The following is a 17179-nucleotide window of genomic DNA, read 5'->3' as shown; positions in this document are numbered from 1 at the left end:
TCTCACTTATCAACCCTAAATCTCTCCCTTGCTCACTCTTTCCTTTTGTTTTGTCTTTTTTTATTTATTTTTTAAGATCGTACTCTTTCCTTATCTTTCGCAATCTCTTTTTCCTTAAATCGCTCTCCCCTCTTATTGTTGAAATTAGGTATTGATCAAGGTATATAAATTCTTATCATTCTTTTGTTTATAATAAGGTTAATGCTTCTTTGGCATGCCTTGATGGATTAATATATTAAATATAGACGTTAAGATGATCTAATGTCTTAAACTAATATATTTGATATTACCATTAGTAAGACCCCGTATAATTTATCTATTACTTTCATTTATATAATTTAACTTTTTATTTAAATCATCTTTATTAATTTAATTGTGTGTTAAATGGATCAGTGTTAATTAAGAATATATTAGAAGTAATATTTACTATCGTATTTACTATTAATTAATAAATATTCAATTATGAAGATAAATGCATTAAATTCTCTCTCTCTAACACTTTGTGTTATAAAAAAAATTCAATGATAAATATATTTCAGTGATTAATATTAAATATCATGTGCAATACACATGCATATTACTAATTAAAATTAATGAGAGAACGTTTATAACTAGATGTCCCTAGTCTAGTCTATTATTAGAGGTCAAACCGTCTTCTCTCTATGTCTCTTTGGGGGTGGCAATGGGTTGGGCGGGTTTGGGTCTCGGTTACCCGACCCAACTAGGTTTCACTTGCACTCAGACATGATCACAGTCCAACTCACTTGAACACAGACGCGACCAAGACTTGGATCGGTCCAAATCATTTGGACCTAGACCCGACCTGGGCCCGGGTCTAGAAATTAAAAAAGATAAAAAAATTATTTTACATATTATGTAATATATATTTTAATGTGCGGTCAGATTGGGTGGGGTCAACCCAAACTCGAACCTGTATCCGACCCGACCCTATTAGGTCCATGCTAGATCTGGATCCGGTTCGAGTCTATGTCATTTGGAATCAGACCCAATACGGTTTTGTTTGAAGTCATTTGGACCTAAACCAGACCCACAAGGTTGAAAACATGAATCCCGATTCGATTCACGTCGACCCACCGGACCTCCATCCCTACTTTTTCTCGCTTCTACACAGTGTCCCAACTCTTGCACTCTACGCGCTACTCTTTGACCTCACTCTCGTTCTTCTCTCTTCCAAGCCCATTCCAAGCTCTCTGTCTCTTTTGCACTATTAAAAATTTCATGAAATATTATTAATCCGTTGTAAAAACTATAGTGACAATTATATAAGTTTAAATGCAAATATTTTGTTGAATCAATATATTTCTTCAGGAATGGTTCAATTTATAATTAAAATTATTTCAATTATAATTATTCTAATTATTCTTGACTATTATAGTATTCTAAACCTTGACTAAAAATTTCATGAAATATTATTAATCCTTTGTAAAAACTATAATGATAATTATATAAGTTTAAATGCAAATACTTTGTTGAAACAATATATTTCTTAAAGAATGGTTCAATTTATAACCAAAATTATTTCATTCATAATTATTCTAAGTATTCTTGACTATTCTAGTATTTTAAAAGATGACACATGATAATACTTTTAACAATACTAATTTATAATATTGCAACTTTTTTTACAACAAGTACAAATATAATTAGAATCCTAATTAGATATTATGAATAAGTTATACCCATCTAAATATACTTACCCAATGTATAATTAATAACAAAATTATGATGATTAAATAAATTGTAATAATATCCTTTGAACTTAATTTTCTATATTAATTTTTTATTTGTTATTTTAAAAATTATCACATAAACAATTACTCATTTCCCTAAAACTATCCAATACAAAATCACATAGGATAAAATAAAAGCATGTTCATATTTATTCTCTATAGCTTTTTTCTGCTATTTATTTCCAAATAACAACAGCTTATTACTGTTACATATAGAAGAGAAATCCTTAGTTAACCTTCCCCTGCAAGGACATGCCTAGCATAAGACCCCGTTGCCTGGTTTGGGTTCATGGATGGGTCCATTGTCCATGATATCATCCACAAATGCCTGCATATTTCGTTCAGATGAGCCACACTTTGCCACCGATGCCCTCGCCATTTCCTTGCATCTTGCTGCTGCCTTCTTCATTTCTGTCGCCTTCTCGCCGTCCGTCACCTCTGCGATGCACCTCTCCACTTCATCTCTAGTGACAAGGTCCACTTTTAGTCGAACACCCACTCTGAGCACGTCCACTAGGAACATGGCATTAGTGGGTTGGTCCGTCCACTGGGGGAACGCGATCACTGGTACTCCGGCAGCAACTGTCTCCAATGTCGAGTTCCACCCACAGTGAGTTAGGAAACATGCCAGTGAAGGATGGCTGAGCACTTCCACCTGAGGGCACCATGGCACCACTATCCCCTGCCCCTCGACCCCTTCCAAGAATCCCTCTGGTAAACCTGTTTCAGATGAATTTTCTGGCGGCTTGACCACCCAAATGAATGCCCGTCGGCTTATCTTAAGCCCCCAAGCCATCTCCTCCGTCTGCTTCGGAGGTAGCACTGAAACGCTCCCAAGCGACACGTACACAACTGAACCTTCTGGCTTGGAGTCCAGCCAAGACAAGCAGTTTGAAGGGGCGACCCACATGTCTTTTCGGAGACGCGGGGCAGTCGGGCATCCGAGCAGCGCCTGTGGTATGAGTGGCCCAACAAGCTTCATTAGGTGTAGGCCCTCTGCAAACCAGATCTCCTCAGGCTCGAGCTCATTAAATGAGTTGCCCAACACCATTTTCACGTCCCCGAGCTTCTCGTAGAGCTGCGTCAAGAGCAATGGGAATCTGTTGTAAGTGCTCGATGGCGAAGCCAAGGTCGGAAAATCCTCAGGCTTCAGGTGTGGCAGTCCGGGGAACGTCAATGGAACCTCCATTTCTGCTCGGTTCCGATGAAGAACGCGATAATAGTAGCCATAGACTGCACAACATTGGATCCACAGTAATGAACATGGGACTCCAAGCCCTTTGGCCAAGTCAATGACCCATGGTGTGAAGGGGGTCGTGACCATGTAGGTGACCTTGCGGCCCTGTACTCGTAGGTCCTCAACAAGGCCGGCAAGGCTCTCCGGCCCCTCTCTCTCAAGCCTACCAAGGCAGTCATCAAGGTCTTTGATGGGCATCAGTGGATCCGAACCGTCTGAGAAAAACTCGAACTTGATGTTCCCGTCTGCCTCGAAGGCGGTGGCTTTGTCGCCGTCCTTTAGGATGCGCTGGCGCCCGATGGCAGCGGTGGCGACGGTGATGCTTATGCCCCTGGAGGCTAGACGCCCTGCAAATTGGAGCACAGGGTTTATGTGGCCCTGTGCTGCATAGCAAACCAGCATCACATGCTTAGTTTCACTACCCATTTCCATATTTTCTCCCAACTTTGAAAAAGAAAAATGCCTGGGAGTTGTATATGTAGTGTTCTATCATGTTCAAATTATCTCAAGCCCAAGTGCCATGTGGTGCATAATTGTTAACTCCATAGGTTTAGACTCATGCTCAGGACTAAGTCCTTAATTAAGGAGAAAATTTCTGATTAGTACACACTTATTGAGGACATTAAGTACAAACCATTTTTAAGAATTGGACATCGAATACAAACCATTTTTAGGAATTGCATGAGAAAGTAAATTGAATTGCGAAGAAAAGTTGAACCCACCAATGGCACACACTTATTTTTAGGAGTTGGACATTGAATACAAACCATTTTTAGGAATTTAATGAGAAAATAAATTGAATTACAAAGGAAAGTTGAACCTACCAATGGCTAATTTCTGTTGACCAGTATTTATAGAAGTAACATGCATGCTTGCATGTGTCACCAAATTGTTAAGAGGCCAGTACATGTAAGGTTTTAAGATTAATGGTAGACACCATATTTCGTATTCACAACATAAAAGTGTTTTTCTTCTTCTTTTTTTGAACAATAAAAGAACAAATTTTGGATGGCAAAGGGCGGTGCCTCTGTCATGAAAAACCAGGGCATTTGTCACAAAATGTAGCCCGTGGGTTGGGCTAGGTCCTAGTCAAATCGAGCCAGGCCAAGGTCCATGACAAAGCCGTCCCGACTTTATTTTTAGCATTGTGTTTATGAGTGGATTAGCCGTTATTATTATGTTTATAAGTGGATTAGCCCTTACCTACGCGATTTTCTCTCTTCGCTCTCCCTTTATTTATTTATTTATTTTTTACCACCTGTCTATTTTTTCTCTTTCTTAATAAATCCCTCCTCCCACAGAACCGATTTTCTTTTTATTCTCTCTCCCTCTTACACCTTTCCTTAAATCTCTCTTATCTCTCTCTTACGTTTCTATCACTCTCCCTCGTTCCTAAACGTTTCTCCCATTTATTTTCCTAAAATCTCACATCTTTCCCATATTGTCTATTGTTTCTCTCTTTCTCTCTTTTATAAAATCTCTCTCTCATTTACTTTCCTAAATCTCCCCCTCTCAAATGTCTCTCTATCTCAACGGTTTCCCTCTCTCTCAACAGTTTCTTTTATGCTGCTCTTTTTTATTCTATCAAACTTGCCCTACTTGTAATTAATTACAATTAATGCGTCAATGTGATAATTTTCATCTGATATTTCTCCTATAATATTTTTCCTATTTCACTTATCTCTTTATCATTTAATCTCTCTCAATCTCACCCTCCCAAAATATGTTTTTAGGAAAAATGTCTTCCATACTCTCTCACCATAAACCCTCACGCCCCAACCCAAAAGCTTATCATGCCCCACTTTATCCTATGAGAAAATATTGTATTTCTATCAAGTTCATTTCTTTATTGATCTCTCACAAAGATTTTTTACATCAAAATATTTTCCTAAGAGAAAAGTAGAATGCATGATGTCTGTCTCTATCTCTATGTTGCATATTTTTCAAATTGTAATATGATATTTTTATTTACATATATAAAACAAGTGGTTCGATATCTCTTTCACAGGTCATGAAATTCAATTAGATTGAAAAAAATGAAGGATTTAGATTCTTGAATAGCTCTAATTTTTTATTGTAAACTTGAACATAGTAATAAAATAGTAGTATATTTTGCAAATTCTACTATGAGTTTTTTACATGTAGGAAATAAGTGGTTTGATCTCTCTCTCACAGGTCGTGAAACTCAATTAGCTCTAAAAAAACTAAGGATTTAGATTTTTGAATAGTTCTAACTTTTATTGTAAACTTGAACATAGTAATAATATAGTAGTATATTTTTCAAACAGTAATATGATTCTCTACATGTAGAAAATAAATGGTTTGATCTCTCTCTCATAGTTCGTGAAACTCAATTGATTGAAAAATCTAAGGATTTAGATTCTTGAATAGTTCTAATTTTTTATTATAATATCAAACATAGTAATAAAAATAATATTTATTATTAATCATATTATTAATAATATTATTACTATTTTATTTTTTTTATTTTTTATTTTGATTGCCTATAATTTATTTAGTTATTTTATCATCTCTTCTAGCTTTCTCTTGGTATTTTCCCAGTTGTATTATGAAATAATATTTAAATTTTTGTTTTATAAGTTATTTTAATCATAAAGGTAAAGCCCGTGGATCTTAAATGCTAATATAAAAAATGGTTTTTTTCCTTCTTGATTCTTATGTTAGATTATATCAATTTTGTTCCTATATCAATTTCAACATTTATGATTTTAATTATATTTTATTATATTTTAGTTTTTATTTAATATTTTAACATTACATTAGTTTTTCTATAATAGTAATAGCATTATCTGGCTATTTTCTATGTGTATTATTGCTTCTTTTGAACTCTGTACTAGGAAACAAAAATTAAACCGCAAAATAGAGATAAAAACAAAATTGATTTATCATTTAACATAAGAATCAAAAAGAAAAGTAATATTTTTCTTGAGTATTCAAGATCAATGAGCCTTACCTTATAAGATAAAATAATAATAATAATAATAATAATAATAATAATAATAATAATAATAATAATAATAATAATAATAATAATAATAATAATAATAATAATAATCATAATAATAATAATAATAATAATAATAATAATAATAATAATAATAATAATAATAATAATAATAATAATAACAATAATAACAATAGTAACAATAGTAACAATAGTAACAATAGTAACAATAGTAACAATAACAATAATAATAATAATAATAGTAATAATAATAATAGTAATAGTAACAATAATAATAATAACAATACTAATAATAATAATTTAATATTTTTATTTATTATTTTTATTTTACTAAAATAAAATAATAAAATAAGTTAGTCATTTTATTATTATTTTATTTTTGAAATAAATAAAATATTAATATTAATATTAATATTAATAATAGAAACAAAATAAAATAATAATTTTGTCTCTATCTTAATTTTTGCATTTGCATATTTTAACTATATTTTTTATATTTTAAAAGCTTTTATGACTATTTTAACGCTACATTAGTTTTCTAAGGACAATACTATATTTTTTTTTAGAAGTAAAATAAAATTTTAATATTAATAATAGAAACCAAATAAAATAATAATTTTGCCTTTATCTTAAATTTTTCATTTGCGTATTTTAACTATAATTTTTATATTTTAAAAGTTTTTATGAGTATTTTAACATTACGTTAGTTTTCTAAGGACAATACTATTTTTTCTTTAATGTGACTCAGCAATTATAAAATTTGATTTTTTTTTTTTTTGAGATACTTTAAAATCGTTTATTTTCTAATTTTTGAGTTTTGAATTATTAAAGTTTCATTCATAACTGATATGTTGTGATGACATCTCCTCTAACTTTTTCTTGCTATTTTTTATTTTTCACTATGTCCCTCTTGATTCTTCTATTTAAAATAATATTAAAAATCTTTTGATGCATTTTGTCTTTTTTTTATGACAAATAGTATTTCTGAATTATTGCTTTCGTTCATGCTTTTTAAAAACAAATTATATTTCTTAAGTTAATGCAATATAAAAAACACAACCTATTGAAAATGCACATCCCTCAGTAATAAGCGTGCATTTTTTATTAAGCATAATTGATCTATCTCACATTGAAGTTATTATTTCTCTTGTGCAACAAGAAGCCCGTAACCCAATAAAAAAACGTACATATTTTTATTTATGATAATTTATATCTTTCACTCAAGTTACTATTTCCCATATCTATGTTTAATGGGAAACGTGTGGGTTAAGCAAAGAAATTAGTGTTAATCTTACCTCTCACCCCTAAATCTCTCCCTCGCTCACGCTTTCCTTTTGTTTTGTCTTTTTCTGTTTTTTTTTTAAGATCATACTCTTTGCTTATCTCTCGCAATCACAGTTCCTTAAATCTCTCTCCCCTCTTATTGTTGAAATTAGGTATTGATCAATGTATATAAATTCTTATCACTCTTTTGCTTACAATAAGGTTAATGCTTCTTGAGCATGCCTTAATGGATTAATATATTAAATATAGACTTTAAGAGGATCTAATGTTTTAAATTAATATATTTGATATTATCTATTACTTTTATTTATATAATTTAAATTTTTATTTAAATCATCTTTATTAATTTAATTATGTGTTAAATGGATCAGTGTTAATTAATAATATATTAAAAGTAATATTTACTATCATATTTACTAATAATTAATAGAATATTTTAATTGTGAAGATGAATGCATTAAATTCTCTCTCTCCAAAATAATGTTTTATTAAAAAAATTCAATGATAAATATATTTCAGTGATTAATATTAAATATCATATGCAACGCACATGCATATTATTAGTTTAAATTAGTGGGAGAACCTTTTATAACTAGATGTCCCTAGTCTAGTCTATTATTAGAGGTCTCAAAATCAAACCCTCTTCTCTCTCTGTCTCTTTGGGGGTGGCAATGGGTTGGGTGGGTTTGGGTCTCGGTTACTCGACCCAACTAGGTTTCACTTGCATGCAGACATGATCACAGTCCAAGTGACTTGAACACGGATGTGACCAAGACCTGGATCGGTCCAAACCATTTGGACCTAGACCCGACCTGGGCCCTGGTCTAAAAATTAAAAAAGATAAAAAAATTATTTTAGATATTATGTAATATATATTTTAATGTGCAGTCAGATTGGGTGGGGTCAACCTAGACTCGAACTTGTATCTGACCCAACCCTATTGGGTCCATGCCAGATCTGGATCCGGTTCAAGTCTAAGTCATTTGGAGTCAGACCCAATCCGGTTTGATTTGAAGTCATTTGGACCTAGACCAGACCCACAAGGTTGAAAACATGGACGCCGATTCGGTTCAGGTCGACCCACCAGACACGCACTGATTGCCAACCCTACTTTTGCTCGCTTCTGCACAGTGTCCCAATTCTCGCACTCAACTTGCTACTCTTTGACCTCACTCTTGTTCTTCTCTCTTTCAAGCCCATTTCCACGCTCTGTCTCTTTTGCATTCGGTGAAGCCCTCTTACCTATGGCATTGCCTCTCTATCATGAAGCCTAAGGTCCCTACATTTATCATGAAGCCTAAGGTCCCTACATTTTAAAATGTTAGGTACAAATCTTTGGAAAATGAGGAATGTAGTTGATGTTGGGTTTATGTGGATTTTAAAGGCCATGTGAGTGATTGTGAGGAGTGGGAGTGTGGTCCCTCATGGACCATACCATGCGAATGACGTTTGCAGATACCAGACTATACTTGACGGTCTAAGCCAGTTGGTTGGAAAAAACTCATATTACTTGGGCATAGTGAATAAACCGATAAGGGTTCTAATGGGTCATCCCTTGATGAGGTCGGAGTATATGCTTACATGAGTGAAGCCAATGAACTGTGTAACCCTTGTGTGTGATGGTGGCCTATGGAGACGGGGCCAAAGCCTCATCCATATACCATCATACGGCATGCATATTGATAGATCGTTCGGGAAAACAAACAAGCCACCTTTTAGGATGAAGCGTACACATGTGCGAGAGATACCCCTATGCGCCATAGAGTTATGGTCGTATTAGTTCTAAGTAACCTTGACTCATCTCTAGGGGAGAGCATGAAATCCACAAATTAGGATTGCGACCCCTTGGTTCATCGGCCAGACTTTGGTGACCCGTTAATGAGCCTCATCTTGGACTGTGGGTCATGGGCAACACTGGGCCAGCATGATAAAGTAAGCGTGGTCTAAAGTCCACAATTGAAGGTGGAGTGCCCTATTATTGATTTAAATCTTTGACCATATGGATCATTTTCAAGTCAAATTAATTTAATTATGTTTCTTTTATGGTAGATATTAGTTTAGAATTATTATTTAATTGTTTTATAAACCCCTGGAAATTTTTTGATAAAATTTGGGTTTATAAAATTAAAGATATTGTTTTTTAATGAGTTAAAAATTCAAATAATATTCTAAAATTAAGTTTTATATATATATATATATATATATATATATATATATATTTTTTTTTTTTTGGGGAGGAGGGGGCAGGCATTGTGCACATCCATTATACCGAATTTTATAGGGGCCACGTTGCCATCCCTTGGGTGCCAGGCCCCTATTTTAGAGGGCCGCCTATCATGCTCTATTTTTATTGATTAATTGATTTTGATTTATCTTAAGTGGGTTGAGATGATAAGTAGATATGAGCTTTTGATATGGTTTATCTGAATAACTTTGAGTTGATTAGTGTGCATTTGAGTAAAATCTTCTAGAATGCCTAAAGATGCTTATAGATATATAGTAGATAAATACAATATTTTCTTGATTAATTTTTATTTGATGGGATAATAGTTAAAGGAAATGAAAGGAGGATAATGGTTTGTACATTCTTTATTTTGATGGGTATCCACTATTGAAATTCAATCTTGTGAGACAAGTAATGGGAACCTAAACCCAAAGTTATAAATATGGGTCTTCTTTCTCTCTCCTTTTCTTACGCACCTCTCCCTCTCTCTTCTCTCATGTTCCATACCCTCTCTCTCCCTCAACTTTATCCTAAAAGGGGCACGCCTATCTATTTTTCTCTCTCTAATTTCTCTCCCTAATATCTCTCTCTAATTTCTCTTCCCAATATCTTCTCAATAGTTATCCCCAATATCTCCTCAATATTTATCCTAAAAGGGGCACGTCCCTTCTATTTCTTTCTCTGATTTCTCTCCCCAATATCTTCTTCTAATTTCTCTCCCCAATATCTTTTCAATATTCTAATTTCTCTCCCCAATATCTCCCTCTAATTTCACTCTTCAATATCTCCTCAATATTCTAATTTCTCTCCGCAATATCTCTTCAATATAAATATTGATGGTACGCCTGACTTCTCTTTCTAATTTATCTCCCTTCTTCCCTTTATCAAATCTTTTAAAAAAAAAAAATCTAATCTATAGAAAAAAAGCAACCTCTCTCCCTCTAAGAGGGATACATAAAATTCTCATCTTTTTTAAGTTTATTCTCTAAGAGGGATAAAGAAAATTCTCATCTCTCTCACTTTTATTCAAAGTCCTAGGGATCAAGAAAAATAAAGAAGGGATAATTTTTTGTCTCTTTTATTTTGGAGAATTAATCTTAAGAATCTAGCGTGAGCATAAGGGTTCCATTGAAGAGCTTAGCCAGGGTTTTGAAGAGCTTGGCCGAAAGTGGCTTCCCGGTTAAGATTGAACGAAGACCGTTGATCATGCGCCATTGGATAGTGGTGATTCGATGTGGAGTGTAATAAGCCCCGTTGAGGTAATCTCCGACATTTTTCTTTTGTGTCTTGCATCTTTAATTATATAGTATTTATATTCTCAAGCACAAAATTTGTGGTAAGTTTTTTTAATTAAAAAAAATTGGCTTCATAGCATCAAATTTTTTAAGATCTTGGATTTTTAAGGTTTTATTTTCTTTGAAGCAAGAGTTATTGTAATAAGGCTATTTGTATGTAAATACATGATATACAACTATTTTGCTCTTAATTCAAGCTCTATATTTACAGAGAAATTACAGTTTGTATTCACTATAAATTTTTTGTGATTTCACTGTAAATACTATAATTTATCAGTTGAATTTTACTGTAAGTTAATATGAGCAGTAATAACTAATTAGAAAGTAATGTCATATTTTTATGTTTTTAAAAATATAATCTTTTATTTTCAGAGGGTTTTCTTCTACTAAAGTTTTGATAAGATTTTATTTTTTTATGGTATTTTATATTGAAATGTATGTTGTTAAATGGATTTTCTTACGGACAAGGCTGCATAAGCAGGAATGTTTTTTATAGAATTCGATATGGTTTGTTAATGCCTAATAACAATATTTGTATTTGTAATAATGACAACAAACGACATTTTATATAAACCCTTCATTTAATGACCATTTGATTGTAAACAGATATTTTCTTGTATCCTTTTCATTACTAATTTTATGTTGCATTATTTGTAAGTATTGTTCAATAAATTATTATTGCTCATAAGCATTGTTTTTTAAGATGTTTCAAAATTTTGGATTATTTTGTTTGTTGTTTGATAAATTTTTCGAGATAGAGATGGGTTTCTTTGTAAATTTGATGCCCCACACTTGACTTGCTGTAGTAAGGCTAGGTAGATTGTTGGTTTTTCAGTGGTTTTTTTTTTTTTTTTTGTTCTATTGCCTCTCATATCTTTGTTCTTACCCAAACAATATTGTGACTTTGGCTATTGCAACATCTCTGAATATCCATCTGGTTTCTGTTCATATTTTTCATGCTTTCCTTTTTTTTTTTCCCTTGCAAACATCATTGGTATCCAACTGGCATTTGCAAATCATAATGCATTTTTTCGTTATGCTTCAGGGCAAAAATTAGGTTTAAAAGAACTATTAAAAAGTCAAAGTTCAGGAGTAAATTGACTTCTTCATTTTATGTCGTTCATATCTATTTAATTGTTTTCTCCTTTTTTTTTTTTCATTTTTCTATCCAAAACTTGAATTACTTGTAATTTTTTATTTGCCTAAATTCCAGCGATCCATATTTTTGCTTCAAATTTTTAAGATCAGAACTTTTGGAGTGAGGTTTGCAGTAGGTTTCAAACTTAAACAATCAAAGTAAGGAACACCTCCAAACTTTATCATAAGAAGCAATTTTGTTGTCAAAAAGTGTTTGATGGCCTGATAATCTATTTTTATATTTAATTATAAAATTTTAAACTCCAAAAATAGTTTTAATCAAGCATATCTTGAGTCACATGAAAATCTTAAAAATATATGGTCCAGATAATATATAAATATTTGTGGGAGTCGAATTTTTTTTTTTTTTTCATTTCCATCTTGATGTCAAGATGACTAACTAGATGGTTTTCTAGCATCAAAATAGCCTTTTCTAATAAATTTTTGAGGCGCACCTTAGTTCCATAATTTATAATATCAATATTATATTTTCCAAACTTATTTATTATGGAATTGTTTGTTCATTCACTTGCTCACCATCATCTGAACTTAATTTTATTCTATTCACCCATAAACAAGAGACACAAACTGTCCGCCAATGTTGGAGAAGAAGTTTGCCTTCTCTAAAAGACCTCGCAATTTTCTTTGAACTGACATGTTTTGTATGGGATTTTTCTTTTATGTATTAATTGAAGAGACATTTTCTTCTTCGAGGGAATGCAATGGGGGTACCGTGAAATCTAACTATCAGAGCACACAAGTTTCCTCCTTTGACCCTCATCTCTTGCTGCAGTGAAGCGCGGTGATTAAAAGATTTTTCCAAAAGTGGTTGTAAATGGCTTCATGATAACATCTCTTACCTAGAAAAGACAATGACCAATAGTGAAATTAGACGTTTACTTGAAATCAAGTTTTTGCATAATTGGAACAAATATTCTTTTATAAGAGAAATGAATTTAATTATCCCATTTATGATGCATGATCTTTCGGTATTTCATTCAAAGAAAAAGGCTGAAAGAAAAGAATGGGTATGTACTAAAGTATATCCCTTGCATATGATTGAATTTTGGAGAAGTTTGTTTTATAGTAATTTTGGTGAAAAATTATATTCTTTATTGGAACTATAGTTGGCCTCAAAAGATGGTTTTGTCTACCCTGTATTTGTTAAAATTTCAAAAAAAAATGAATTTTTCAGGGTTGATTAGAGAGTCATAAAAAATAAATTTGTTGTGCAATGGAGATCTAGAAAAGTTTTAGACTCTACCTCTACTTCTATTCCTGCTCCAAATGATGAAAGTAGAGGCGATGAAAATGAGGAAAAGGAAGAAATGGTAGGACAAAGCAAGATGATGACTTGGAAAGAAGTAATCTCAAGAGGAAAAAAAAAAGCAATAGGAAAAATGCTCAACATCATGCCCTTACCAACTAATCAAAGAAGATTATGTAAGTTTTCTATCCAATGATGATGAATCTAGTGATTCATTAGTATTTTCTGATGAAGATAACTCGTATTAAACAAAGTTGTCAAAGTGACTATAAGGGTGATTATAGGAAATTGTTTGATAACCATCCAAAGAAGATGAAATTTCAAAAGAAAATTTGTATCAAATTCGGAAAATGGTGCACTCTAAAAAAATTGTTACTAGTGTCAGAGAAAATTGCCATAAATGGAGGTAAAAATTGAGAAAATATAGAATTACTTCTCTATACTAGTGATAACATAAATTTTTGCACCAAAGAATTATGGAAAAACTAGGTGAAATATTCTCAAGGACAAGAAACTATGAATGGTAGAAAAAAATTAACAGAATTTTCCATTAATGTTCTTGTTAAAATTTTTTTTTTTAAAAAAAAATGATTTGGGTAAATTTTATTAATATTGACAATGGAGAATATCAAACAAGAATAGGCTCTGTAACTCTAGATGAAATAAGCCCTTACACAATATCAAGAGATCTGATAATTTTTATTATGGAAAGAGAAAAAGAAAAAGAAATTGTACATTGAATTCCACCAACTTTCAAAATGTGGTCAAACAAAATTCAAAACAATCATTCTATAATAAAAATCATGAAAGATGTTTGGAAGTTGGAAAATGAACATGAGAAATATGAAATCATCTGACAAATAAAGGGCATGAACCTAGAAGTCAGTTCAAAATTACTTGATATAAGAGAAATCACATAAATCCTCAAAAAATTTTATGTTGAACATTCTCCAGAAAAGCGGTATAAAGATTCCCCCAAAGGCCGTATACCAACTCTGCATGATATCCCAGTTCAGAGTAAACCTATAAGAAGCAATAACGAAGATGAAGATGAGCTGAAAGCTAAGATAATAGAATTGAGAGAAAAACGGTCAATTAGGTCATCCCAGTCAAATTATTCTTGCGCAGCTTTTATTGTGAGAAATCATTCAGAGGAAAAAGAGAAAAAAACTAAAATGGTAATTAATTATATTCCTCTAAATCAAGTAACAATATATATTAAATGGCAATTACCCAATAAGGAAAAGCTGATATAGAGAGTTGCAGAAAAAGTATTTTCTCAAACTTTGATTGCAAGTCAGGGTATCATTAAGTAAAAATTGAAGAAGAAGATATTCACAAAACCTCCTTTTCTACTCTTGAACAATTATTTTAATGTCTAGTGATGCCTTTCGAACTAAAAAAATGCTCCCTTACAGTTTCAGATGATGATAGATTCGATATTCAAACTATTCTTTGATTTTATTGCTAACTACATAGATGAAAACTATTCTCTAATTTTATTGCTAACTACATAGATGATTTTGTGGCCTTTTTAGATAGCATGCAGGAACATCTAGAGCATATCATAATATTTGTAGAAACTGTACAGAAACATGGAATATGTCTTTCTTCTTCAAAAGACAAATTACAAATTGCCAAAGAAGCAATTGATTTTCATGGTGTACATATCTCCAAACGCCAAATCCATATGCAGCCCCTTGTTATTCATAAAATTAAAAATATTTTCAGATAAGTTGTAAGATAAATTACAATACCAGAAATTTATTGGTTGTCTCAATTATGTTTAAGACTTTATTCCCAATCTTTTCGAGAAAACAAAAAAAATTAGAAAAGCCGTGAAGGAAGAACCATTACGACGGTCTGAAGATGCTACTCAAGAGGTAAGAAACCTCAAAAAACAGAAGCATAATCTCTGCCACATCTTGCACCCGTATATGGCGGTCATTTTATTCTTTCTATAGATTCATTATCTAATACTTGGGCAGCAGTTATTCTAAAGAAAGATAACAAAGAAGAAAGAATACATTCTTACACTAATGGCCAGTTCAAAAAGAGTGAGCCGAATTATTGGCCTGCTGAAAAAGAAATATTGGCCTCAGTCAGAGGAGTCGAAAGGTTCATACCAGTTTAATTGGAGAAACATTTATTCTTAGAACTGACTCTTCAAATTTAGTAAGTATAATGAAAAAGAAAGTCACTAGCAACTCAAAATTACAAAGATATGGATGGTGGTAGTTTATCCTTTTACAGTATAAATTTTCAGTTGAAAAGGTTTCGGGAATAGAACATCATATTCCAGATGCCCTCACCAAAGAAATGAAAATGATAAGAATGGTCCGAAAAAACACAGTCCAAAAAAATTAGTGGCTGACATGGTTTTCAAAAGGATAGGAGTTATTTTTCTCTTGATCCAGAAAATACTGATTTGATTGCAAAAAATTACCCTAATAATGATTGCTTTCTCACCTTAGCCGGAAGAATCAATATAGTGATAAACCATTTCAGCTGGACTTCCTTAGATCCGAATTAAGTTCCTGGATTATTGAAAAGGAAGTATTGGATGACTTTATAATTTTCAAAGGACAGTTATATCCTAATCATATTGCCACCAAAATTATTAGGATATACAAATTGGGAAAAAGATTTATGCAAATATTTTCAAAGGATTAATTTCACTGAGCAAGGTTTTATTAAGAAATATAAATATGAAATTTTTTATAATCATGATGCATCTAGCATAAAGCCACTGACTCAGTGCAGCTTTTACAAAAATTTCAAAAATTGTAAGAATTGTCAAGCTAGAGGACATTTTTGTATGACTCATTACAAAGAATTCGGCGGCATTAATGAGGATGAGTCACCAGAGAAGTCTCCAGAATCATCTCAAAATATCTCACAAAGAAACCATAAATGGTTTTTTGAAGTAGTTTTATTTTAGGAATAGTGGATTTTCTTTTAAGAGTGGTTTTACTATTTGCCTTTTTAGTGTGTGGAAGAGTGAGTGCCGAGTGTAAGAAATTTGTACTTGTTACTTTTAAGTAGATATAAATAAGAGTAACATGTAGATGTAGTTGATGTACTAGGATAATGTATAAGTGATATGTGGATGTACCTGATGTACCAGGGTACTGTATAAGTGACATGTGGATGTACCTGATGTACCAGGGTACTATATGGTTTTGCCTTTTATCTATAGTTTAGCCATGGTTTCGTAGACCACTGTGTGGTAAGTTGGGTTATGTTTCACTATAAATATGTAACACCTTTGTATGAAATAAATCAGAAGTGAAGTTGAGTTTACCATTTGCAAGTTAATTGGATAACCAAGTTCGGTAGAGTCATTGCATTCTAATAGTCTTTTGGTGGACTCTCCTAAACTTGTTCCCACGTGAAACTCGAGATATTGAAGCTCTTTTTTATTGTGAGCGTAATATCGATTAGTTACACCATAAGGTGTTGTTAACTGTTTTAGCAGCCGATCTGACCGAGAGGATCAGCAAATCGCTTCCCTTAAATATATCTTGGCAGACTGTTGGTTGTTAAGCACAGTATTCACCCCCCTTCATCAAGCTTCTTACCTGTTTGCTTCTAACGCCATGTTGCCTACTATTTCAAGTAACCCTTATTTTGTTTCTCTCTCAGTTTCTCATTGAGTTCTTATTTTCTTGAATGTCAAAAATTCCAAAAAGAAAGAGTCAGTTCTATGTTTCCAATCTCAGTAAGTCCTCTACTTTTCATCAATTATTGTGTTCACTCTATTTCTCTCTCCTTTCTTTACTTCTATTATTGTGTACCCTTATCCCTGTTGTACATCATTTTTGACATACCTACATCCCTGACACAAATAAGAAGAGAACCAATGACAACCTAGCCCTCTTGCTGCCCAAGATACTGTCAGACCAAAGGAACACTGCAGAACAAGCCTAACACTAGGCAAACTTGGGAAGAGTACTATCACATCACAAATAGGCCTTACAACTACAACCCTATCCTAT

At 32.4% G+C, this 17179-nt stretch overlaps 1 protein-coding gene across 1 annotated transcript; it reads right to left on the bottom strand.

Annotated features, from left to right (window-relative positions):
- Positions 1–1875: 1875 nt before the first annotated feature.
- Positions 1876–3528, bottom strand: LOC18446253 (gallate 1-beta-glucosyltransferase 84A24). Its single transcript, XM_006856374.4, has one exon. The coding sequence runs from the start codon at positions 3418–3420 to the stop codon at positions 2008–2010; it is 1413 nt and encodes a 470-aa protein (XP_006856436.3). The 5' UTR covers positions 3421–3528; the 3' UTR covers positions 1876–2007.
- Positions 3529–17179: the final 13651 nt, after the last annotated feature.

Source organism: Amborella trichopoda, chromosome 10 (genome assembly GCF_054954075.1).
Source record: "Amborella trichopoda isolate Santa Cruz 75 chromosome 10, AtrichopodaSantaCruz75HAP2 v2.0, whole genome shotgun sequence".
Classification (NCBI taxonomy): Eukaryota; Viridiplantae; Streptophyta; class Magnoliopsida; order Amborellales; family Amborellaceae; genus Amborella; species Amborella trichopoda.
This window is presented reverse-complemented; position numbering and strand designations above follow the sequence as displayed.